At 37.9% G+C, this 27,048-nt stretch overlaps 1 protein-coding gene across 3 annotated transcripts in view; it reads right to left on the bottom strand.

The window, feature by feature from the left end:
• LOC150091666 (terminal uridylyltransferase 4-like) overlaps window positions 1-27,048 on the bottom strand; it is a 604,054-nt gene that overhangs the window by 285,126 nt on the left and 291,880 nt on the right. For all 3 annotated transcript variants that reach the window (XM_090376273.1, XM_090376276.1, XM_090376282.1), the window contains 2 exons: window positions 26,505-26,546; window positions 4,117-4,282 (listed from right to left, as the gene is read on the bottom strand). In XM_090376273.1, coding sequence (XP_090232399.1) covers window positions 4,117-4,282; window positions 26,505-26,546 — 208 coding nt within the window. The remainder of the gene's footprint in view (window positions 1-4,116; window positions 4,283-26,504; window positions 26,547-27,048) is intronic.

Genomic DNA, 27,048 nt, shown 5'->3' with positions numbered 1-27,048 from the left:
GTAGATCTGAGATTTCAGAGAAGCAAAGTGCCAAACCTAGTGGTTATTATAAGGGAAGATACTTTAAGTCCAGGAATAAAAATCCAAATGTATGTTACAAACCACACATTATTTATATCCTTTTGCTTCCTTTACTGCTACGCTGCACGTTTTGGAGCATTTTTCCTTTTTCTGCTTATTTTGCTTCTTAACAGTTTAATATTAATACTATATATATTTGTAACTTTTTATTGTTTACCTGTTAGCTTTTCAACTTTTTATGTATTTCACATATTCATCTGGCTTTTAGTAATTGTATGTTTATGGTACTCAAGGAAGACTATTTAATTCTTTCATTTTCTTGAACATATGCATATTAAGTTTTGGGGGGGGGGGGGTGCCATAGTATATCAACAAATAAATAGATACCAGAAAATAGCACAAGAGATACCACAATGTTTAGATTTTAAAAAAATAATAATAATAAAAAGAAAAAAAACATAACACAAATTAACATACATGAATATTTAAATTAATTTTTTCTGACAAAATTTTGTACCTCATAAGGGGTAACTATATCATCAAGTATACAGCAGAAACTTTCACACAACATCCATATTTCTACATTTTTCTCGACAATGTCCCATACAAATGTATGGGGCAATGTTGAGTTAGGATTGAAATTGAAGGTGTCTGGAATCTTTCCCAGACATAATGGAAAGAGCACATGATGAGAGCAGTGTCAATTAATACAGCCCCAGAGAGATTGTGCAAGGTTTATGAAGTGATTTTTTCTCAACGTGGTCTGTGCTTGTTTTATAGGAATAGGATACACTTAAATTGAAGAAATGAAAGAATATTTTCTGATGCTATAGGTCAGAAAACTTTTAGTTTGAATGGTTTGAATAAACCTTTAAACTCCATTAAACACCATTGCTAGAAATTAGTTTGAATAAACTAATAGTTTAACAGTAACCACAAGCAGAGATGAGATTCTTTTACTACCTCTATGGAGCAACCTAGAAAGAAAAGTGTGCAGATTACAAGGCCTGATGGAGGGACAAACAGATATGTGGACTGTGTTAGGGTTATTAAAAGCCAACACATATGCAAGGGGGCGTCAATAAGTAATGCACTGTAATGTTGTAATATCTTTAATATCTGAGACATTGTAACCACACTTCACATACATAAAATACAATCTTTCAACTTGGTGAAATTATCACTCGGTGTAAGAACCACCACAAGCTACATTTCCTCCAGCACTCTTTCCGGGCAGTGAATGCACTTTGGCCTCCATCAGGAGGCTGATGTTTACACCAGAGTTCAATGTCAGAAATGAGCTCCATATCACTCTCAAACACCTTACCATGCAAGTAAGCCTTCAGTCTACCCAAACAAAAAAAAAATCTGATGGGATGAGGTCAGGGCTACAGGATGAGTAAAGCATTATGTTCCACCACAGCTGGGCAATCTTTGACAATATTATCTGTGATATCTGTACTATGTATGGCCTTCATTATCCTAAATGTCCTACAATTCAGTTCAGGTCTTTTGGTTTTCAAAACTTCCTGAGGTATCTTTCTTTGTTGATGGTTGTTCCTCTTTCCAAGAAATCAATACAAAATTATGCCAATTTGATCCCAGAAGAAGAAGAAGGTGGCCATAAGTTTTGTCGATGATATTGAAAGTTTTGGCTTTTTTGCTTACAGGTGATATCAGGTGTGCCCATTTCAAGGATTGTCATTTGGTTTGTGGATCATAACGGAAGAGCCATGTTCCATCACATGTCACAACCCCTTCAAAGCACTCAGGACCACCACCACCGAACCTCTCCAGATCTTCACAGATCTCTTTCCTCCCAGCCATCATCTCTCATGTGAGCAGCTTAGGCATGCACACTGAGAACAAATTTTTCTAGATTCCAGGTGTTGATGATGGTCAAAACACTTCCCTTTGACATTTTTGCAGCATCCATCACTTGTCTGGTGGTTATGTACCTGTCATTTCTAATGAGCTGGTCAATGAGTTCTTTGTTTTCACTGCTTGACAAACGTTGGTTTTCCAGCTCTTGGTTTGTCCTTGACATCAAAATCACCTTCCTGCAACCATTGGAGCCCACCTCTTAACATTACTTCAATCAACTGTCTGGTCCCCATAGATTGCCAGAAGTTTTTGATGGATAGTTTGTTTGTTTGCTATTTGGTTTTTAGGAGCATTAGCAACTAAGGCCATACTGCTCCGGGAATATGCGGTGGTCATTCCCTTGCCCTTTCTGCATCCTCCGTATTTGGTGGTGACGGGCTCGAACCCCGGTCTAATCAAGAAGCATCTGCTACGCACTGCTGCTCCTTCCCACCTGGCTACGGAGGCGCCTTGATGCCTTGATGGACAGATGTGGCTAACTGATCAGCTGATTTGAATAGTAACTCCATTAAACACCATTGCTAGAAACAGCTGTCATATTAAGCAACTGAATTTGATTTCTATCATGGTCAAACCAACCACTGCTAGCAAAAAAAAAGTTTCTTCAGTTTCCCCATGAACTTTTTTTTCTATCTTTTTTTTTTTTTTTAGGAGCATTAGCAACTAAGGCCATATTGCTCCGGGGATATGTGGTGGTCATTCCCTGACCTTTCCTCATACTCCGTATTTGGTGTCCCCCACAAACTAAATTTTCTTTCATGCCATAAAGAGACTCAAAGCTTTTGTTTTGAATTACTGCTTTACTAAGAGGAATATGTTTTTGGTTGCAGTCTTCCACCCACACAGATAAGAGACACTCCATTTCTATGCATTGTTACACTTCTATTCCTAACAGTTATTTGCAAGGCACAAAAAGCTGATGCAACTTTACCTTTTTCTTTTATTTCATCTGTGTGTTTTATAATGTTATGTACCATAGATTCATGCATTCCAACATCTCAGCCTATTTTAGAATTGCTATTGTCACATCCATGTTGTTTTATTATGCCAAATTTTTGTTATAATGTAATAACAAGCCTCCTCTTTTTTTTGAACTTGCATTATTTGTTCTACAAGTATTCTTCTGTTTGTCCATATTTGCTAGGGGCAGTTTATCAAAATTTAAAATATAATACAGTACTGTACATGGGCCAATATCCATATGCAGACTAACCAGTGAGTGTTTGGTTGGTGGGAGCCAGGTGGCAAAGGTGGTGACATGGTGCACTGTGGTGTGAGTCAGAAAACAAGTTGCACACAACAATAGGCAGAGGTGGACTGACAAGTGAATGTCTGGTAGTGCAACACAGTGCAAGTCATTGATAACCCACATGTAATTTTTGCCGCAATTTTGAATAAAAACTCATACTTTATGAGTTTTTATTCAAAATTTTATTTTTTTTTTTATTTCTTCTATTTACTAGCCAAATTCTGACTCATATTAAAAGATCTGGTATCATTTTATAATCCGTACTAAACTGAATTTCATACTATTGAAATTCGTACTAATCAATTTACCTATATCAGAACTGTTTCTACTCCAGGATAGCCATATAAAGGCCAAGGAGTTCATAAAAGAAAATTGCATATTTATGGTACATGTAGATTCAAACACAAGGCTTAATTAACTCTATGCTGGCACATAACCAATTAGCTGCAGTTTCTCTTTTGATTGTGTGGTCTTTTGATAACAAACTAATTTAAAAATCTGTTAAAAATGGAACATAACTTGTTCTATAATGCAACACTTGTAGCTGCACCTGCCGACATTGGCATCTATTTTTCTCTAGATTTCTCCATTCTTGGAATGCTCGTTTCAAGGCCTCTTGGAACAAACAAAAAGAGTAACCGATTTTTGTGACACATTACCTTCTAAGCATGATCAAATGACCATATCTCATTTGATGAGTGTCCCACATCTTTATCAAGGTCGCTCTTTGCAAATCTCACACATAATATTATTATGATTATATGCATAGTTTAGCCTAAACAACATGGGCCTTGTGGCTGTCCTAAATGTGGCCAGGCAATGAATATCCACATGACAATTATTTTGAACTTCGCTGATATCTGTTAAGTCAACATTTCTTATTTTCTTTCTTATCATCTATATAATTTATAAACACTTATAAAAGCAATAATTTTACAAAAATTTCATAAGATTTATCATACCTTCAATTGCAATTGGATAATTCCTCCAGTTCTTTGCATTTTTATGTAATGGATCCTTCTGGCATATCGATATCACATGTTCACTCCAATTAAATTCCAAGGCATAGTATTTAAATAAACCAACCCAGAGTTCCCCTACTGATTTAGTATTTCTGCTTTTCCATTTCTGTTGGTAAAGAAAGGAACAGTGACAAATATGAGTAAAATTAATTACTTATATACAAGGGAGGCATTTGAAAAGTTCATAGCCTGAGTACGTAAGTTTAGTGGTACAGTGTTAAAAATTTCTATACTTAATGTATAACATTTTAAATAGCAACCCACCAAGTTTCACGCAGTTTCAATGCTTTTTTAATTTTAATTTTTTCAATTTTTATTTTTAATTTTTTCAATGTATTTTTTAATTACCAATCCTGAGGTCAACAAAGTTGTGTAAATGAGGAGAGATGGAAAATTGGTCAAAGTGCGGTAATGCAATATTTGGGAAAAAAGGACCTAAAGCCAAAGGCAATTCCATGAGGATATGGTTACAACATTGGGAAGGATGCCCTTCCTATTCCATGGTTAAGAATTGGTCAACAGAATTTAAATTAGGAAGGAAAAGCCTGGAAGATGACCATTCACCCAAGCTATGGAACACCTGCAATATTCATCACTTCAGAAGTTGACAGTGTGCACGATCTGGTGATGAGTGATCAAGGAGCAGCAGTTTGGTACATTTTTTTATATTCAGTACATATTTATCTTCTTTATATTTCATTATCTGCTTAATATGCCCTGTGCTACCTGCAAAAGCATACAATCTCTTACACTGCTATTGCTAGCATTAGATGCTGGCAACCATTATCCTCCTTAAAAGACATGTCTGAACTTCAAAATACACTGATCATTACCAGTTTTATGGAGCAAGAAGCAGCTCACACCAGTAAAATGGTAACCCTATCCTTACTCATCATTTTGACCCCTAATTCCACCACATATTTTATAATTTTAAAAAAATATAAAAAAAGTCAACTTTTTTTTATTTTTTTTACTCAGAATTGGACATGTAAATATAAAACATTTTAATGTAACAAGCACTTTGAACTACAGTAATAATTAATATTTCCTGAATATATTTTTAAAAAATGTCTATATTTTAATTTTTAATGCAAACTGGTAATACTGCATGATTCTCTGAAGAACAGATTCATGCAATCATGATTCTGTTCTTCACAGTTATTGAAACAAGCTTAAGTGCAGGAGCATTCCTAGTATTACATAAGCTAATAAATGTACCTATTGAAATAAATGAAACTCAACCTACTTTTTTAAATCTCAAAATAACTTGACACATACAATTATATTAAAATATAATACACAAAAAAGCATGCAATTTGACATAAAATATTAAAAAATACAATAATAATTAATTATAAGTACAATTTTACATGTCAATTCTTTGTGCTTTAGCTTAATTGCAAATTCTGTATTTCGCCCATATCGATGCTTTTTGAAATTCTCTCTCCCTCTCTCTCACTAATAATGCAAGGCATTACAAGAGGTATCTCTTAAATAAATCTTAGCAAATTTTAATTTTGAGAAAAGACTTTTCTCAGGTCACAAAAAATGAGATTACACATTGTAACTGCAGTATTTAATACTGCATATACTCTTTTCATCAGAATGTCTAATCTCTAAAGTTTATAATGATTAATTAACTCTTAAAAAAGTTTGTTATGCCATTTATATCATTAACTTAAAGATGCAGCTTTTAAATTTGTGAAAAAATTGCTGCAATGTGATTTGAGGTCTTCAAATATTATATACTGTTATTAGTAGTAGTACTGGCTAATGATGCAGGGAAACAAGCTTATGCAGCAACGGCAAAAAAAAAGTACTATCCATTCCATTTAATTATGTCTAAATTTTTATTATTAATTTCCCATGTACAATGGCCATGGTAGACTACACATTATGTGCAACATAGAACCAACATTGGAGGTTCATCATTCAAGTCACAGAAGTCATCTGCTGAACTCTCCAGCAGCCTAAGGTTCTGTGCAACACTCGGATGGAGATCATCTTTTAAATCAGATCTTGTCAGACCTAACGATAATAGGAGGGTGGCAGACATCTGACACCAAACCCCCTATAGATAATAGTTATTGTTGAAACTTCAGCAAAATGACCAAACTTCTTCTACTTGCTGTTTTAGACTAATATTACTGTGATAATAATGGCATTTAAGTCAGTGAGACAATTCAAGAGAATATCCCGAGCCCACAACCTGGGCATCAAGGAGATGTGTCAACTCCCCCTTCACACACAAAAGATCAGGCTTTCTAAGGTCTTCCTGAGTGTTATAAAGTATGGCTCCAAAAGAGTCAAACAGCCCTTTTGACTTAGTTTATTGTTAACCAAACTCACCACAGCATCATGCCTAGGAATCCTGGAGCCATGGGACCTGTGGCACTGGAGAGCAATGTAGGAAAGAGTCTTGATGGCAAAACACCAAGCCCTACAATTCCAATCCAAAGATCGTCCTCTAGATGTTCTGGAGAGGGAAGGGAGGGCATTCATTTGGGTCTATATCAAGTCAATGTAAGAATGAGCAGATAAGGGCCAGGTTCCAACTCTGACCCACTGATGCTGGGCAGGGACTTTGGCTGATTCTTCCATGCCACGACCATCAAATGTACTGTGAAGGAGTTGCTGCCATCATTCTTTCATCTTAGCCTTAGTGTCAGCATCTGTTCAACCATCATGTTGCCTTCTCTTGGCATTACTTATATCATCCTTCAGGGGAGAGGAAGCAGCAATGGCTCTAATTAGAGAAGATGCTGAATACTGGAGTTTATCCAAACCTCTGTTTTAGAATGGGGATAGACCAATGGAAGGAAGGAACTCGCAATCCCCCAACAGAGACATCTGCATAAAAATAGGGGTTAACTAAGTCCTTGGGCAGGTGTAACCATTGTTTTATAGCCAACCTGACCTTGAAAATCCAATTTATTCAACTTGCCAGCTATCACTCTTCTCCGAATAATGAGATGATAAAACCTGGTAATCAGAAAATGTCTTAGAATGAACAGTTGCTGTTGAGGCTTGGGGGGGGGGGGTTAGATAGTCTCCCCAAATGCAGGTCCAGGTTTGTGCCATATGAAGTTTTACCAGAAGTGAAACTCTACACCAAGAGGTAGTCCCACCTATCCAGCACTTGTAAAGATGGTAGCACCTCCTCACCTAATAGGAATCACCCTGGCTGCACCTTGATCTTCTTTTCTCGCCCTGAAGTGACTAAAAAGATTGTGCAAGATTGACAAATTAATGAGAAGCCCTCTCTTCCTCAAAAACAAACTGGTCCTTTATAATAGGCATTGGAGACCTGTTGCAGTATTGGCTGCTAGAATGAGGTCATCAGCAAATGCTAATGTGTAAACACTGAAACCCAGTAAAGTGTACCCTACATAACTTGGTAATTCTTTCAGGAGCATATCAATAACCATATTGAAGAATAATGGGGACCCCCCCCCTTGTTGAACTCCTCTTGTATAGTTAACACAGTAGCAGTGGAAGAGCCATATAATAGATGTACATACTGTAGAAATGGTACAGGAAAATGTCTCTGAAAAGCTTCAAGCAGCTGTCCATCCCATTTAATTATGTCTAATTTTTCCTTTAATTTATTCAAACTACCCACTTCCACTAGACCAGATGGTAATTCTTCCAACAATCAATTACTCTCTGGCTGAAAACAAATTTTCACAAATCTATCCTACAGCCATCTGTTTTAATTTCAGTTTATGCCCCCCCCCCCCTTGTTGTGTATTCTCTGAGAAAGATTTGGAATACCATCATTATTAAGCTTACTCAATTCACTTAACTTTCAGTGCTGCCTTTTCCGATGAACTTTTGACCCAAAATTAAAAATCACAGGATTGAGCCAAATCTGGTTTGGGGAGGACACAAACTATTTTTGGGCTTTCTTCTCACTATGGCTGAATTAGTTAGCCACTGGCAAAGGTTGCTTGAAAAAATTACCAGTTTTGCAGTATTTTATAGTAAGAATACCCCTTTGTGTTCTTAAATAATCTCTGATTACTTTTTTTTAATCTCTAAAAACTCTTTTGTTTTCCTATTTCATATAAATAGCTTAGTGACTGCTATGATTACTTCCCTGAATGCTTCTCATTTATAATTTGCAGCTGATAACATCATCAGTTGGTGCCACTGAAAGGAATTTAGAACTAACACCATTGTAATCACTTACCCCACGTACCCCAGCGAACGGGAATACGGTAACCATATTCCCGTCCGCTGGAGTACGTTCCAGCCCCAACTGGGTTCAACAAGTTAATTCTATAATTTTTACTCTAATAACAGAGCTGAAACTCGCTATAGTTGGAACCAGAACTGTTTTCTTGAATTTTCCCACTTAAATTTTCAAAACCTTCTACTGAATTTCACGCAAATGACAAAAATGTGACATCAAGTATGCATTTTTTTAGGCCTTTTCAATTAATATTTTTACCCCCGCCCTAACCAGCCTAGAGCTTATGAAACCCAACACTTGATTCATTTCTTGGTGTAAAGCGTGCGAATTTCTTTTTACAGAGAGTAGCAGTTCTGATAAATAACTCTGCCTGAATACGAGCGAAGTGTGGGAAGTATATATCACATGACCTCGTCTCCCGTACAGCTACATCGAGACGGGAAGGGAGAAGTGTAAATAAACAAAAGAGGAACGGAAGCTACTGTTTTTGACATAAGAAGCAATAAAGCGATACAGTAGCAATAACTGTTTACGAAAGGTGAAAAGATTGTATTTCCTAACTTCAACGTGTATTGCTCCTACGAACAGAAGATCAAGGAAATTCATCTGTTGGAAACGGGAAAAACTGGTGTAAAACTGATAATAGTGCAATGCACATTTGATAAAAAAAAAAAAGTTTGCTTTATTGTAATTGTTTTTAGTTAACAATATCGGAACAGCAGTTTCCTGGGTTTGATCTTCTAACCAAATTTCGAGAAAATATTTCTATTTATAGCTGCATTATGAACTTCGAAAACTGGTGCATCAAAAGAAAGGGAAAAAAAATCGTCCACTATGAATAACAGGTTCTTTCTTGTAATGTCTATTGTTCACATAACTGCAATATTTCTAACAATACAAAGCTAACAGATTACGACTAACGGCTGCTCAAAAAGTATTGTTAGAAGATATTTGCTTGTTACACTTTGATGTCATCGCAAAGGGAGAAATTTTCTGTTTTAGTTCAGAAGCCGAATAAATTCACTATCCACAGTCATAAAGCTGTTCTGAGCTGCAATAAACAGATAAACTCCGCTGACAAATAGATTTACTCCCCATCACTTTTATTGTTTTACTGTGGTTTTTGGCAGATGAGTCAGTGACTGCTAAATGCAGTGCAGTTTCTTGTACAGTAATACCCAGAAGTTACGCGATAGGTGGGTCTGACGAAAATCACTTAAGTCGAATTCGCGTAAGTCAGGGTGTAACTTTGCACATAAATACATATAAATTTTGTTTAATTGGGACCAAGAACTAACAAAAACACTAGTTTAGAAGAAAAATATTTAATAAAATTGCAGTTCTTTATACATATTAATACAAAATATGTATTAAAAAAATAAATGAGTTACGTAAAAAAGTTATTTCAATGTCAATGGCTTCATAAAATCTAACAAATTCGTCTGACAACACAACGCCTTCTTTTTTTCACGCAGAATTTCTTCGTAGCAAGCTAATAATTTTTTTATTCCTTGCTTTGTAGCTATAACACATTCTTCGATGGAGTCTATGTTTTCTAAAAATTTTAAGCCCTTTTCAATTGAGCTGAGACCTTCTGTCAAGCTTGCAATTGTCATGTGCTTTTCTGGTGGAACTGGGTCTGAAGTGTCGGATACTTCAGTGATGTTTTGCTCACACATCTCTATGAGCTCATTGACATCATTACCATTGACTTCCAAATCTAATTGCCTGGCAAGATTAACAACTTCTATCACATGAGCGACATGATCAGTTTCTGGCACTGTTTTCATCTCGTTTTTGAAAAAAAAATGGACAAAGTTTCTTCCAGACACCATTCAATGTTTTTTGTGAATTTCATCCCAAGATTCTTCAATGATTCTTACGGCATCTAAAACATTGAATTGTTTCCAAAAGTCTTTAACAGATATCTCACTATTTTGTCTCATAGCGTCATTCAGACGTGCAAACAAATGCCTCGTGTAGTAAGCCTTGAATCTTTTGATGACTCCCTGGTCCATCGGCTGAAGCAAGCTGGTTGTGTTTGGAGGCAAAAACACAGATGACCGGGTGCATTGTCAATAAGAAGCATCACTTTAAATGGAATCTGTTTAGACTTACAATAACATTCGACTTCGGGTATAAAGTGGTGACCAAACCAGTCCTCAAAAACGGAAGCTGTCACCCAAGCTTTATGATTTGACTTCCAAATCACTGGTAAGCTAATTTTAGATATACACCAAACGAAAAAATCAAGAACCGCGTAACTCCGAGTTCGCGTAAGTCAGGGTATTACTGTATTCTCTCTCTCTCTCTCTCTCTCTCGGGATCTCTGACCGTGTGGTCATCACAGAATATAAACAGCAAATTTGATTGTCGGAATGCTGCCCACCAATTATCAACTCTTTTACCGACCTTTTAATGTATGTTAGAAATTTGAAAGTGCTACATCAATTAGGAGCAAAAACGGTTTCCCGCAACATAATAAAGGAGGACTACTGATGTGATTTTACTGACTGGAAGGAAGTGTCCACAATAAAACATCTGTACAAGGCGGTCACTCAAAGGATAAGCAATACAACGATGTTTGAAATTTATAATGCAGTTCACTAGCTAATATTTCCAGAGGAATTATTCTGGATTTTTTCTCAAATGAGCACCAGACCAGATTCGGACTAATTAGTAATTCTGCATTCCAGGATGAACTGACTAATTAATTCTGCATCCTAGGATGAACTGACTAATTAGAACTTCAGCATCTGTGATGAAACGTCGTGCACACCGATATCATTGGCTACAGCAATAATGTAAAGAAACAAAGCAAAATATTGTAACAGAGCTATAATGCAAAATAATGTTAGAAAGTAAAAATGCAAAATATTGTTCTCTAAAACAATTGTAGTTTTGGCATCCTAGGATGAAGCTGACTTAGAGCTGCAATGCTGTTTTTTTTTATTATTATTATTATTTATTTTCTATATTTATTTATTTTGTGTTTTTGTATGGGCGGCTCCTAGAACAAAAGTTCATCTCGGCCTCGTTGCTCTGTTCAGTTTTTACGCACTGTCAAGGTAAGGCCAGTGTGTGACGTGGAAAAAAAAAAAAAAAAAAATTCATCCCGCATAGGAATATCCCATGCTGGATGAAGACAGATGAAAAGGAAGGCAAGAGAGAGAGAAAATTTTTTCATCCCGCACGGGAGAAAGTGACAGGAAAGAAAAACTGTGTTTGTGAGCTTATGTGTGTGTTCTGTATTGTGATGTTGTGTTTAGGCATTTGGCTGCCTGGAAGCAGTGATCGCCTGGATGACTGCCTCCAGGTACTCGTCCCTAGCAGTAGGCCAAGGCCTCCCCTACTATCTGCACGTCCTCCTCCCTGGGGAACGAGTTTCCCCAAAGAGGAAAGAAAAACTTGTATAAGATGAAGAGAGGGAAGAAGAAAAGAACTATCCTGGCCCAGGAAAGCCCCAATCCAGGATGGGTTGCTAGAACAACACAAGAAAAAAATAAATAAAATAAATAATAAAATAAAATAAAATAAATAAATAATAAATTTTAAAAAATAATAATAATAAATAAAATAAATGAAAGTTAGCTCTCTGGACCTTTGACAATCTCTTGGCCTTCTCCCCACCAAAAGGGTATTTTTTATTTCTCTCTCTCTCTCTCTCTAGGGTCGGACTAGAAAGGGTGGACTCCCTCCCCTAAGGAGTTTTTTTCCCTCAAGTGATAGAAGGGTATTGGAAATTTCATGAAAATGAACCCTGTTTTTCTTCATTCGGTGAACGGCTACTCTGTTAGTGCAAGAGAAGTGACTTTATTAAAGCTGCAGCTCAGAATGGAATTCGAGCATTGAAACACATGACATTTTATGGTGAATTTTTCGGGCATTGTGTGATAATGAAAATTCAATTTTTTTTCTTGAAATTTTTTGATGGTATCAAATGCATATCAAGGAAATATTGAAGTATTCAATAACAATTACTTACAATTTCCCAATCCCTCACTATGAGTAGCAGATTGTGAGAACAATCTGTTACTAGCAGCTCATTTTTTTTTTTTTTTTCATTTGTACACCAGGTGAGATGCATGTGAAGTTCCTTCGACATGAGTTTTCGAAGTTTATAATGCAGCTATGAATAGAAATATTTTCTTGAAAGTTCGTAAGAAGATCAAATATACATCCATGAAACTGCTGTTCCGATTTAGTCCTCTAGAAACAATTACAATAAAGCAAACTTTTTTTTTTTTTTTTTTTATGAAATGCGCATTGTAGTGATCAGTTTTACGACAATTTTTTTTTTTCTTTTGTTTTCCTTCCGTTTCCAGTATGGCTTCCAATAGATGAATTTCCTTGATTTTTTTGTTAGTAGATACAATACATATTGAAGAAAGGAAATGTGATATTTTAGTTTTTCAAAAAGAATTCGTTGCAATTCTTTCGTACAACAATTACGAAAAGCAGTAAAGCAACTGTTGTGAGTGAGCCATGCAAATCAGTGTTTCCAAGTAATGAGGCTCAACTGTTTGTTTTCCACAAAAGTTGTTTGCAGTTTCATTTTCTCCTTGGATCACCTTGGTAACGCTAATGACATAAGCTTGACCAGTCAATTATCTCTCCGCGTCTGTTGATTTGTTTTAGCCAGAGGCACCGAGCTGAGGAGCGAATTTTTGAACTAATGATGTAACACGTTTTATTTTCAAAGCTTGGATCTTGTTTTGCCGACATCAAAATTTAATAAATTGAAATGTGATTGTACATTTTTGCTGTTTTATAGTGAATTAATAGTTTTTGCTGAGCGCTAAAGGTAGGAAATCAAAGAATATACTTCTGTTGTTATGTTATTTTGGTTTTTAGGAGCATTAGCAACTAAGGCCATATTGCTCCGGGATATGGAGTGGTCATTTCTTGACCTTTCCGCATCCTCCGTATTTGGTGGTGACGGGCTCGAACCCCGGTCTAATCAAGAAGCATGTACTACGTACTGCTGCTCCTTCCCACCTGGCTACGGAGGCGCCTAATATACTTCTGTTTATGTATACTGAGAGTTTCAATTTTGTAAATTGAGTAGAAATTATGGAAATTATTAGTTTTCTTCAGGAGGGACAACTTTCAAGTTAGGGTTAAAAACTAGAAAAAAACAGGACGGACCTGGCTCGGGTTAAGAAAAGAGAATCCCCTTCCCTTATCAGTAGATATATCTTTAATACATCCCATATCAATATATTATGGTCACTGCCACCTAGTGGTTTCTTTATCTGCAAATTCTTAATGCACTTCTGACAATCAGATCACGATTATTGCTTTCTCTTGTTGCCTCTCTAACAGGCTAATGGAGAAAACAGCCATCCCATAAATTCAGAAAATTTCTGATACTGTGTGAGTAACCAACCTCAAGTTCTAGTCGATAACTGAAAATTAAGGTCTCCCATTACAAGACAATCCAATTTATTAGCTCACTCTATTTGTCTATACAGCTGTTTTTATAGTCATCACAACCCTTTGGCCTATAACATACTCATTCTCTCATTTTTATTTTTACAGTGCTTATGTCACACCAAACTGACTGATACTGCACTGGCCACCCACATCATCTGGGTACACTACCTTAAATTTTATGTGCTTCTTAACTCATAACCTCCATGTGCTTCATAACCTCCATGCACAAGTACATGGTGGGTGACCACCCAGGTGTAAACCAACGTAAGCTGGTTGGTTTTGGTTTTTTTTTTTTAGGAGCATTAGCAACTAAGGCCATATTGCTCCAGAACATGCGGTGGTCATTCACTGACCTTTCCGAATCCTCCGTATTTGGTGGTGATGGGCTCGAACCCCAGTCTAATCAAGAAGTGTGTGCTACGCACTGCTGCTCCTTCCCACCTGGCTACGGAGGCGCCTACCAACGTAAGCAGCGGTCGAGGTGTGGTGCCCACACCACATGGAGAAATGCCGCCCCTCTATGTTACCAGGCAGTACTAGGTGGTAGATGACTCTCATCAACAGGTGCAATACCACCACTTTGCTTATTGGAGGCTTGAAGTGGTGGAACCCGTGTTTAGTCTCTAGAGATAAGTTCCAGTCAACCCTTCCCCATCTCTTCCATCGTGCAGTATGATTGATGACTTTTGAGGTTATGATGAACATCATGGCAAGATCCATTATTCCTTACATTTCGAGGATACAGCTCTAAAACGGTGTTCGCAGGCAGGCCGCTAGTTAGTACACCAGATCGAACCTATTGGTAACTCTCTAGGAGGCTTCCGGATCAGCTAGTGTATAATCTTGCTACCTCTACTCTGCCAGATAGTGACTGCAGGGAGCCCGAGTAGAGTGTATGCGGGGGGGGGGGGGGATTCTCGAGGCCAGGTTATGTCAAGGAAATGGGTATATTCTTACCACGTGTACGCCATATCCAAAAATTTCATTACTTCATACAGCATGTCCCACCCACTTTTTCTTACTATTGAATACACCACGAATTGTCAAACTAATAGAGCCAGCTTACCTGCGAAAAGCTCTAAACCTCCCAAACACTTCCTAATTCATTTTCCAAATATCCGTGGTCTCGATTCTAATCTCAACAATGTCCATTTCCACTTGCAGTCTGCCAAACCCCATGTACTTTTTCTGACAGAATCTCAGTTATCGATTGATTCAACTACTGCTCATCTCAGATGCCCAAATTATTCGCTGTATGATTCCTTTCGCCTCAAAGGTGGTACTTCTGCATATGTCTGTTCTGATATTCCCTGTCAGAGACTTGGTAATTTAGAATCTCCTCTTTCCGATGTTCTCTGGCTTAAAATCTTTCTACCTCATTGTGTCAAATTCATCTGTGGTCTCTACCGTTCTCCCAAATCCACTAATCACTTGGAGCTCTTTGAATTCCTCTCTTTGCAACTTGACTTTCTACAATCCAACTTTCCTAACAGTGAGGTAATTTTCCTTGGTGATTTTAATGTTCACAAATCCAGCTGGCTTCCGTTTTCTAGTCACACCGACCAAGCCAGTCGAGATGCTGAGGCTTTTGCAATTACTAATGACTTTGCACAGATTGTTCATTTACCTACAAGAATACCGGACAATCCTAATTATACAGCCAATATGCTTGATCTTTTTCTCACAACAACCCTTCGGCCGTGCACTTAGAAGGGTTGTTTGTGATCGTTTTCTCACAAACAACCCTTCTAAGTACACAGTCGAAGTGAGAGGTCCTTTAGGCACTTCAGATCACAACTTGGTGATTGTCTCTTCTCCAATGGAACCTTTATCTCATGGCTATTCCCAACCTCGTGTTGTTTGGCGTTACAAGAATGCAAAATGGGATGACCTGCGAGACTTCTTTTCTTCTTTTCCTTGGCCGGATTACTGTTTCAAAACTTCTGATGTCAACGTTTGCTCAGATCGTGTCAGTGAAATTATTCTTGCAGGAATGGAATCCTTTATCCCACACTCCACTTTAAAATCTCGTCCTTTATCTAAACCTTGGTTTTCCAATAAATGTGCTAAGGCTGTTAAAGAGAAGAATGTTGCATGTTGTAATTGGCTTGTTTCTTATTTTTCAGTTTCATTTTCTGCCTACACCAAAGCTCACAACAATTGTAAAGCAGTTATTAATCAGTCCAAACTAGAGTTTGAACAGGTTAAGAGTAGAAAACTTGCTTCCTGCCCTAATGGTAGCCGAGCATTCTGGTCTCTTGCCAAAGCTATTGGCTGCAACTTTTGCCCATCTCTGCTTTCACCTCTGTGCAAACTAGATGGTTCTGCTGTCACTTCAGTGAAGGATAAAGCTGACATGCTAGCATCCCATTTTTCTTCCAACACATGTATTAATGATCTTGGAAAAACACCTCCCACCATTCACAACACGCTCCATTCAATGCCTCCTATGGTCTTCCGTCAAAAGGATGTCATAAGGATTTTGACGAATCTTGATGCTAAGAAAGCTCCAGGTCCCGATGGTATTTCTCCACTTGTTCTCAAAACCTGTGCTCCTGAACTTACTACTATTCTTTGCCACTTTTTTCACTTTCTTATTCCAAAGGTGTCTTTCCTTCTGCTTGGAAAGTTGCTCACATCCAGCCAGTTCTTAAAAAGCGTGACAAATTCCTCCCATCCAATTATCGTCCCGTTGCAATTACTTCTACTCTTTCTAAAGTAATGGAAAAATGAATTAACCGCCAACTCTTAAACTACCTAGAAACCTTCCATCTGATCAACGATCGCCAGTATGGATTCCGTCAGTGTCGATCCACTGGTGATATTCTGGCTTATTACCCATTTATGGACTAATTCAATGGAAAGGTTCGGTGAAACACAAGTAGTTGCTTTTGACATCTCAAAGGCTTTTGATCTTGTTTGGCATAAAGGTCTTCTAAACAAGCTTCCATCTTATGGTTTGCCAACTGTATTTAGTAATTGGTTATCCAGTTTTCTCTCTGATCGCTCACTGAGGGTGATGGTAGATGGCTCTCTGTCTTCTAACTTCTCCACTAGTGCCGGTGTCCCCCAGGTTCAGTTCTTTCCCCCACTCTTTTACTCTTGTATATCAATGACCTTCTTCCATTGACTGGAAATCCTATCCATAGTTTTGCTGATGATAGCACATTGTATTCCACTTTCCATTTTGAGAAACCTTGCCTTGCTCAATCAGCTTCAACCTCTCGAAAATCTGCTACCAATTCCTTAAATGCCAATCTTCAGGTAATACTCCAGTGGGGAAAGACAATTTAGTTGATTTCAATCCTTCGAAAACTCAGTCTTGTCTGATATCTCGTAAAAAGGATTCTTCTGTTCCTATGCTTATCTTTGGTGACACTCCGATTTCTAGGCAAAATGATATATCTCTTTTGGAGATTACCCTGACTTCTAATCTCTCTTGGCACAAGCACATTACAAATATTGCTTCCTCTGCAATCTAAAAAACTTGGTTTTCTCTTTCGCTCTCGGCGTTACTTTTCTTCCAAACAGCTGCTCACTCTGTATAAATCGCAAATCCACCCTACCATGGAATATTGTTCCCACATTTGGGGTGGTGCCCCCAAAACATCTCTCAGGCTTCTTGATTCCATTCAGAAGAGGGCAGTTAGGTTAATTAATGACTCCTCTCTAACTGAGTCTTTCCACTCGCTGACTCATAGACGTACTGTTTCTTCTGCATGCCTCTTCTACACATACTTCCATGGGCACTATTCTTCGAAATTGGCTTTTATAATTCCCGCTCTCTCCTTCAAAACAGTCCGAACACATGCAGCCACCAGCTAACATCCATTTGCTGCCCAGCTTCAAACTCACAGAACCAACTTTTCATCTTCCTTGTTTATTCATTCACCTGCTGTTTTCTGGAACATCCTTCCTTCATACATATTTCCTGAAAATTACAGTCTACAGAAGTTCAAGTCCAATATCAACAAATATCTTCTTTCATCTTCTCAACCTCCAACCCAAGCACGGTACTAAGTACTATAGGTTCTAGTACCTCTCGTTTTTGGGGTTTACAAAAAAAAAAAAAAAACTAAAAACATAACCCTTTTCCCTCCAGTTTGGTCTGTCTGTTTGTTCTTTCTTTACACATTGTACTTCCCATATTCAAATTTTGTATCCCTTATGCAAGTGTGACACCACATCTCTGATATCCCTGCAATATCTGCATTTGATGACTTAATCAGTACTTCAAATTCATTAAATTTATTTACTATACTCCTAGCATTGAGTACACACAAGTATACATGCATCTGATTTTGATTTTAGTAACACTAACACAACCCCTGTATTTGCTTGTCCCATGATGATATCCAGCAGGTTTTGTAATCTAAAACACCTCACTATTCAAGGTTGCTGAATGTCCCAATAAAAACTGTGCAAGAATCACTTTCACCTCTGCCTGCAGTTGCTGTTAATCTATTAGTCTGTATGTCCTCCCCAGGCTAGCAGTTTTCTGACCTACCTAACACTGCATTGAAATGGATGCTATCAACAAATGTTTTCTTGTACTCCTACTTAAGTGTATCCCAACCCCCTTAAAACAGTCTCTCTTGTTAACAACTACAGCAAACCCTCACTATGTTGATGATTAAACTTCACACCAGCTGGTAGATAAATAAATTTTCAATACTGTAACTAAAAACATTTTATTTACAAGAAAATAAATATAGAATAGATATATATTTACAATAAAAATAAAAATAAATGACACTGATAAAATATACTAAAAACTTAGAAATTAAAAGCGATAAAATTTGCTGTAGCTTTCGGAGGAAGCAGTCTCCTTCCTCAGCAGCATATGTCTACTGTGCGGCACATCCTTAAATAGCAGATCCACGGCACACGTCACATCCTTAAATAGCAGATCCACGTCACACGGTTCCACGGTTAGAATTTTCCATTTGCGCACCAGAACCGGAAATGGCTCGGGAGTGCACTATTTGAAACCGTTCATCACGTCCAAGAACGACGGTTTCCAGGAGGGGGTGTAGACGTACACAGTTGCCGCCCCGTCTCACCCACATAACACACCCCACAATCCGGGCATTTAATTTCATACACCACCCCACTGCTGGCTTCTTTGGATATGGGGTCTTTAACCTGAGATATCACTGTGTGCAATCTCCGAACTGGGAGTTGTACACAGCATATCTGACACCCCCGAACTATTCGTGCAATGTGGTCTGAAAGGCCCGGATAGTAGGGAATGTACGCAGTGCTCACAGTGGCGAACTGCTCATTACAGGTGGACTCTACTCCTCTAATGACTCTGTCTAACACCCTCTGGGGGTAACCGCACTTCTTGAGGTCTGCTGTGACCCGAAAGGCTACCCCTTGATTGTGGGGTGTATTATGTGGGTGAGCTGAGGCGGTGACTGAAAGACCAACTGGGGGAGCATGTAAATGCAATGAAGTCCACAAATTGTGGGATGTCTGCTGTGGCAGAACTTTTCTGGGAGAAACAACACCAAATTTCCCCAGAGGATGCTGTCATCACAGATCATGCACAGGGGTTCTGGGACCGTAAATGGCTTGAGAGCTTACGTATTGGGGCAGTTAGCAATACTATTAATAGGGATAGGGGTGTACATCTACACCCCCTCCTGGAAACGATCATTCTTTAACGTGATGAACGGTTTCAGCTAGCGCGCTCCCGAGGCATTTCCGGTGCGCAAATGGAAAATTCCAACCGTGGAACCATGTGACATATGCCGTGGATCTGCTATTTAAGGATATGCTGCACAGTAGACATATGCTGCTGAGGAAGGAGACTGCTGCCTCCGAAAGCTACAGCAAATTTTATCGCTTTTAATTTCTAGGTTTTTAGTATATTTTATCAGTGTTATTTATTTTATTTTTATTGTAAATATACATCTATTCTATATTTATTTTATTGTAAATAAAGTGTTTTTAGTTACAGTATTGAAAATTTATTTATCTACCAGCTGGTGTGAAGTTTAATCATCAACATGAATTATCCCAGCCTTGTAGGCCTATTTAGAGAAACCCTCACTAATCCGATTACAGTTAATCCAGATAGAAATATGAAAAATTCTGTTCACAGTTGAGTACTTTGAAAGACACACAGGATTTAGGAAGGCAGATGAGTAACTCTCACTGCTTGCTGATTGATTGTGCAGAGAGAGAGACAGAACATACATTACATTGTCTTGCATGTTGTTCAGTATTGTTATTGACTCTGAGTTGGATGGATGCTACTGCTTATATTGCTTCATTTGTGTACTTATTTTGTGTACCCTATATATATATATATAGGGTGTCCATAATTAAACTATCTCTATTCAGAGCTCTCTGTAGTAATAAGTAATAAGCGGAATGCCACCAAAATTAGTAAGTAACCTATGCAAAGTTTTAGAGATCTTCAAGCACCATGTTAATAGACTAGTAAAGGATAACGAATGCTTAAAAAGCGGTACTCACCTTGAATTAATCTGCGATGGCTTACTTAGGCAACATAGTTTTAGGCAACAACAACTTAGGCAGCAACAGTGTTTGCTGATGCTATCGAGGCAATGTTAGGTGGGTCGGAAAACTGCTAGATTGGGGGGATACAAGGACTAATAGATTAACAGTAGCCACTGGCAGAGGTGAAAGTGATTCTTGCACTGCTTCTATTGGAATGAGCCGCAGCCTGGAAAATAAGATGCAGGATATTTCAGAGACTGCTGGGAATCATTGGGGTACAAGTAAACACATGGGTTGTGTTAGGGTAGCTAAGAAAAAGAACAGGTGCATGTATACTTGTGTGTACACCAATGCTAGGAGTTTAGTAAATAAATTTGATGAATTTGAGGTGTTGCTCAAAACATCAAAGGCAGATATTGTGGGGATTTCAGAGACGTGGTGTCACACAGATATAAGAAATGCAGAACTGGAATTTGGGGAGTACAATGTCTACAGAAAGGATAGACAGGATAGGAAGGGAGGAGGGGTTATGCTATTAGTTAAAAAACACATAAAATCCAAGGAAGTGAAGCCAGTCGACATCGCTGGACAGTGCAGTGTCGAGTCAGTTTGGTGTGACATAAGCATTGGGAGATCAAAATTGAGAGTAGGAGTGTGCTATAGGCCTAATGACTCTGATGAGTATAATAAGAAACTGTTCGGAGAAATAGAGTGTGCCAGTAAATCAGAGAGTCTTATAATGGGGGATTTTAATTTCCCAGATATTGACTGGAATTTGGGGGCTGGTCACTCACACAGTAGCAAGGCTTTTGTGGATTTATTGGATGATTGTTTTCTACATCAGCATGTTCGGGAGGCAACTAGAGGGAGTAATACTCTTGATTTGATTATCAGTAGTGATTCTTCATGCATTAAGAATCTGCAGATAAATGAACCACTTGGTGGCAGTGATCACAGTGTGCTGAAGTGGGAGTTACTCAAAGAGGTAACTACCATTAGGGGTAAAGGGAAGGGGTATTGCTTTCGTAAAGGGGACTACAATGGACTGAGACAGTATTTAAATTCTATACAGTGGGATCAACTGATGATATTGCCAACAGCAAATTCAAAATGGGAAGCATTCAAAGAACTTATCGTGGAAGCTACTAGGCTTTACATACCAACTAAGAAATATTGTTCAAGGTTTAGGCCTAAATGGTTGTCAGATGAACTAATGAGGCATATGGCAGAGAAGAAAAATGCATGGGATACATACAAATTAACACGTGACACGGACGCCTATGATAGATACAAGTTGATCTGTAACCAAGTTACAAAGGAGGTTAGGCAGGCGAAGGCAGATTACGAGAGATCCTTGGCAAGGGATGCGAAGAAAAACAGCAAAGAGTTCTTTACTTATGTAAACTCTAGAAGGAAGGGGATGAATCAGATTGGTCCACTTGAGATCGATGGGTCAACTGTTGATGACCCTGCTCGGGTAGCTAACAAACTAAATGAATATTTTGCATCGACATTCACACATGAGGAGTTATTCAGCAAGGGGAATGCCAGAGGTGTATTCAACTCTAGCAGTAAGCTAGAGAATCTTGTAATAACTGAGAGCAAAGTGGAGGAGAAATTGTTGAAGATAAACACAAGAAAGGCACCTGGGGTGGATGGGATCTATCCAGTTATATTAAAGGAGGCAGCAAAGGAGGTAAGCAAACCCTTAGCCATAATTATGAGAGCTTCCTTGGACTCAGGGGAGGTACCCATTGACTGGAGATGTGCAAATGTGACCCCAATTCACAAAGGGGGATCAAAGGCTGACACAAGTAATTATAGACCTGTGAGTTTAACTTCTGTTCCCGGAAAATTAATGGAGGCACTGGTGAAAGAAGCACTGCAGGATCATCTAGACAAGACTTCAGTTATAGCTAGGACACAGCATGGTTTTGTTAAGGGGAAGTCTTGCCTGACCAATTTGATTGGATACTATGATGCAGTCACAAAAGAACTGGATGCAGGGAATAACTTTGATATTATATACTTGGATCTTAGAAAGGCTTTTGATACTGTTGCACATGGAAGACTGCTGCACAAATTGGAGCAGTGTGGCATTGGAGGCAAGTTGCTGCTATGGATAAAGGGGTGGTTGAGGGGGAGAAGACAGAGAGTGGTAATCAATGGACACTGCTCATCGTGGACTAATGTTATTAGTGGAGTCCCTCAGGGTTCAGTATTGGGGCCTTTATTGTTTTCTGTATTTATAAATGATATTGATGATGGTATATCAGGCTTAATGTCCAAGTTTGCAGACGATACGAAGGTTGGCAGGGTTGTCAAGGACACTACTGACACTATGCTGCTGCAACAGGATTTGGAAAGGTTGAGCAGATGGGCTTCGAGGTGGCAAATGAAGTTTAACATTGACAAATGTAAAGTACTACATATGGGAAACAGCAACCCCAGAGCAACGTATCAACTCTGTGGTACTACACTGACAGTGGTAGAGAATGAAAGGGACCTGGGGGTGGTGGTGCAGGCAGATATGAAGTTCTCTGAGCAGTGCAGACGAGCTGCAAGAGTAGCTCATGGTGTATTGTCAATGATATATAGGAATTTTTCTAGCAGGGATAAGGAGGTGATTATTCCCTTGTATAAGGCAATGGTCAGGCCACACCTAGAGTACTGTATACAGGCCTGGAGGCCTCATTTCAGGAAGGATGTAGAGCTGCTGGAACGAGTACAGAGAAGGGCAACTAGATTGGTGAATGGGACAAAGGGGTTCTCTTACGAAGAAAGGCTTAAGTTTTGCAAATTACAGTGTCTGGAAACTAGGCACCAGCGGGGTGATCTGATAGAGGTGTACAAAGCCTTGCATGGTTTGAGCATGCTCAATGCTGATGGGATTCTTCCTCTAGCTCAGAAAAATCACCTGAGAGGGCATAAATTCAAATTGAGGAAAGACAGATGTAGGATAGATGTGCGGAAATTTGCCTTTAGCCAGCGGGTGGTTGGTGGGTGGAACAGACTTCCATCCCTTGTCGTGGAAGTTGATAGCCTAAATAAGTTTAAGGCTCAGCTGGATAGGTATTTCGAACGAACAGTGGGGTGAAGTGGAAGTGGTTATTTTTATTTATTTATGTTACTTTTTTTTTTTTTTTTTTTTTTTTTTGGCTGATGCTGCATAAGCTTGCTTTCTTGCATCAAATGCCTCTACTAATGCTAATGCTAATGCTAATAGTTAATATTTGGTTGGATTGTTAAGTTTAATTTTATTTTTAGCAATGGAGATTGTGTTTAAAATAAGTTGGTGGGGGTAACCTCTGGATATAAATTTGTCGGTGAGATATTGGATTTCGTTGTAAAGGTCGATTGGTGAGGAGCTGTACTTCAGTGCATTATGGATTTGGTTATATAAAACTGCTTTTTTAGTGTTTAGGGGGTGATGAGAAGCAAAATGTAGGTATTTACCGGTGTTTGTATTTTTCCTGAAAATTTTCGTATTTAATTTTGTGCCTGTTATATAGATAGTGAGATTGAGGAAATTTATCTGATTGTTTTGTCCAATTTCAAGGGTGAATTTAAAACTGTCGTGTATAGAGTTGAGTTTTACAAAGAAGTTATCAATGATGGATCTGTTTCCGACAAGAATGTCGTTGGAGTAGCGCATGTATAGTTTTAATTCGGGGGGGGGGGTGTAGAATTTGGCTCTCTCAATGGCAGCTAGGTAAATTTCAGACAATGGAGCCGAAATGCCTAGGCCCATCTGTAGGCCAAATATTTGTTGAAAAATTTTTTTGTTAAATCTATCCTAAAAAACAAATGCCATTTGCTCTAACGTTTTGGCCAGAATGGAAGTGGATGATGCCTGGCCATGGAACATTCTTTGGGGAGATGAGGCCCATTTTTATCTCTATGGGACTGTCAACACTCAAAACTGACGAATATGGGCTTCAGAAGCACTGCATGCTATTCAGCAAATCCCATTCCACTCACCAAAAATTACCATCTGGTGTGGTGCAACTTCAAATTTCATCCTAGGGCTATACTTTGAGGAACTGCACCCAGTGAAGCAGCTACCTGTTCTGTTATAGCACAAAAATATCATCACATGCTGAGCAGTTCACAAAGATATCATCACATGCTGAGCAGTTTCATTATTCCTCAACTGCAGCAAAAAGGATGCCTGGAGGAGACAATTTTATGCAAGATGGGGCTTCTTCTCATATCACATGACCAGTACAGCAGCTTCTCCGGCATCACTTTACTGTAGAAAGAGTCATTAGTCATTTGTTTCCCATTGCATGGCCCCACATTCGCCTGACCTTACACCGTGTGATTTTTGGCTGTGAGGTCACCTCAAGGCCAGTGTCTATCGAGGAAGTGTCCCTAACTTGGCTGTTTTAAAGGAAAACGTAACGCAGCATGTGTGGAACATTACCACAGAGATGTTGCATTCTGCCGAGCACAATGTGCATCGAATGCAATTTCTGGTCCAGAACAATGGTAATCACATCGAAAACCAACTCCACCATCAGCGATATCATCGACCATCAGGAGTAAACTGTGAGTGAGTTTGGAGCTCTGAAACCATTTCCTCTGGCAGTTTAAGTTCAGTTTCTTTCTAATTTTTTTTGCAAAGAGCACAAATAAAAATGTGTAATTTCATAAAGGTTTGTCTTAGTTATTTGTTTGTTTGTTTGTACTCTCTCATGTCTTTCCTCTTGTGCAGTGCCATATTATCCCCTATTGGCAGATTTGAGAACTATATTTTTTTTTTCACAGGATACTTCTTCCCATGCCTTGAATAGTTTACTTACTAATTTTGGTGGCATTTCACTTATTACTTAGAGCTACAGAGAGCTCTGAATAGGGATACTTTAATTATGGCCACCCTGTACATAAGTTAACATATTTTATATAATTATGGGTTCTAAGAATTAAAAGTGAAATAAAAAGAAAACATTTTACTTTAACTATCAAAGTTACTTTAACTAACTCTTAACATGCTCAAAGTAATAGAACAACTGGAAAAGGGTGTTCTTGGAAATAAAATTGCTGAAGAATTTGGTATTGGCCAACAAGCTGTGCCAGATATTAAAAAACAAAAAGAATCTATAAAGACATTTCCTTTAACTTTTGATGTGGGGAATGATAAAATCAGTCTGTCAAATACACAGACATTAAGAAAAAGCCAAAAGAAGTGTTGCTGGAAGAAGCTGAACTTTAGTGGTATTCACAGCAATGATGGAAACATCGGCTTGCAACGCTAGTGCCCCCTCATAAATGTATAAAAAGACAAAACACTTCTATTGATGGATAAATGTATTGTCTTTTTATAGAATTTAAAGAGCTCTAATTACTTAGATAAATAAAGGATCCACAGTGATTTTTAAAAATATATTTTCATTCACTCTACCTATATCATTAAATTTTCCATTTATTTGTGTTCTAAGTTTTTTTTTTTTTTTTTTTAGGCCAATCTTTTGCTTCACTAATCTGGATTATCACTTAATCCGGATGACCCCTTCCTCCAATTATTCCAGATTATAGAGGGTTTACTGTATAAGAAGTACAACAATAAACAATAAAAAATATATATTTTTATTACAGAAAAGAATATTTTCACTTACTTTCACTATTTCCTGTTAATTTTTAAATTGTTACTATTTCAATAATAGAAATTGTTAACTTTTCTTTAACTCAGTTGAATGATCCTGTTGAATTGTCTCCGTCCTTATTGATGCACTGCTGCCATCATTTCTGCATACCTTTAACCCCATCCTCAAAGAAAATTTGTGCAAGTTTGCCAAAAAGCAGAACAACATCTGAATCTGTGTGAAAAGATGCCCCAGTCATATGTTCAAGAAATTCAAACACACAAATAACATGATACTGGTAATGAGGCAGGAAATTGTGTAATTTTTTTTTTTTTCTGCCTTTAATGTTGCCCATGTCAATTGGTGTTTCATGCAGTAATCAAGTGTCCATAACTTTGTTCTCCCAGAAGACAAGTCCGAGTAGGGGTTAAAAAATAAGAGATGTAATTTATTCTTATTTTAGAAATAAATTTCAGTTTTAATTCACCAGTAGACTTATTACCTGTTAAGTAACCTAGATTGTCTTTCAAATCTTATATTACTATAAAAAAATTCTTTTAAAAGACAATAACTACACTGTATTCTTAAACTGCATCAAAAATTTATAGGGAAGATTTAAACCAGTATACAACCATACTCACAGTTATCTGTTGATTAAAATCTTGATCTTTCCAATGTGGTAACTGAAAATATAAATCAGAAGTTAGGATGAGACAACAGTAAGTCTGAAATATATCATTATACCAGTTTCATAATTAATAAAAAATGGAGAAACATCAATTAACTTTATGGTTTTCCTTGTAAAATTTCATCTGAAAGTATCTCAAATCTGTGGAAAGTCACATATTTGCTTAAAAATATAAGAGGAAATCTGAACTAGTGTAATTAAACACACAGAGATCAATGAAAAGAATAGCACTGTGCTTTTGCAAATTCTGTGCATGCAATTACAGTGACAGGCATTGGAATAACATGGGCAGTACTATCCATTAAGAATATATCAACTGAAGAGCTAGATTCAATCAAGTATAGAAACAGAACATTATTTTGATGGAAATACTGAAAACTTTCAGAGAAAATACTTACATTGCATTCAATTTTCTGTCTTTGCTGTTGGGATAAAGTTGTTCCCTCCAATGACAGTGAAAGAGCTCTAGAAATGAGTATTATGACATTTTCTCCTTG

This window comes from Mastigoproctus giganteus, chromosome 1 (genome assembly GCF_048544385.1).
Source record: "Mastigoproctus giganteus isolate SK-2022 chromosome 1, ASM4854438v1, whole genome shotgun sequence".
NCBI lineage: Eukaryota > Metazoa > Arthropoda > Arachnida > Uropygi > Thelyphonidae > Mastigoproctus > Mastigoproctus giganteus.
Note: the sequence above shows the minus strand (reverse complement) of the source record. Positions and strands in the feature narration are given on the sequence as shown.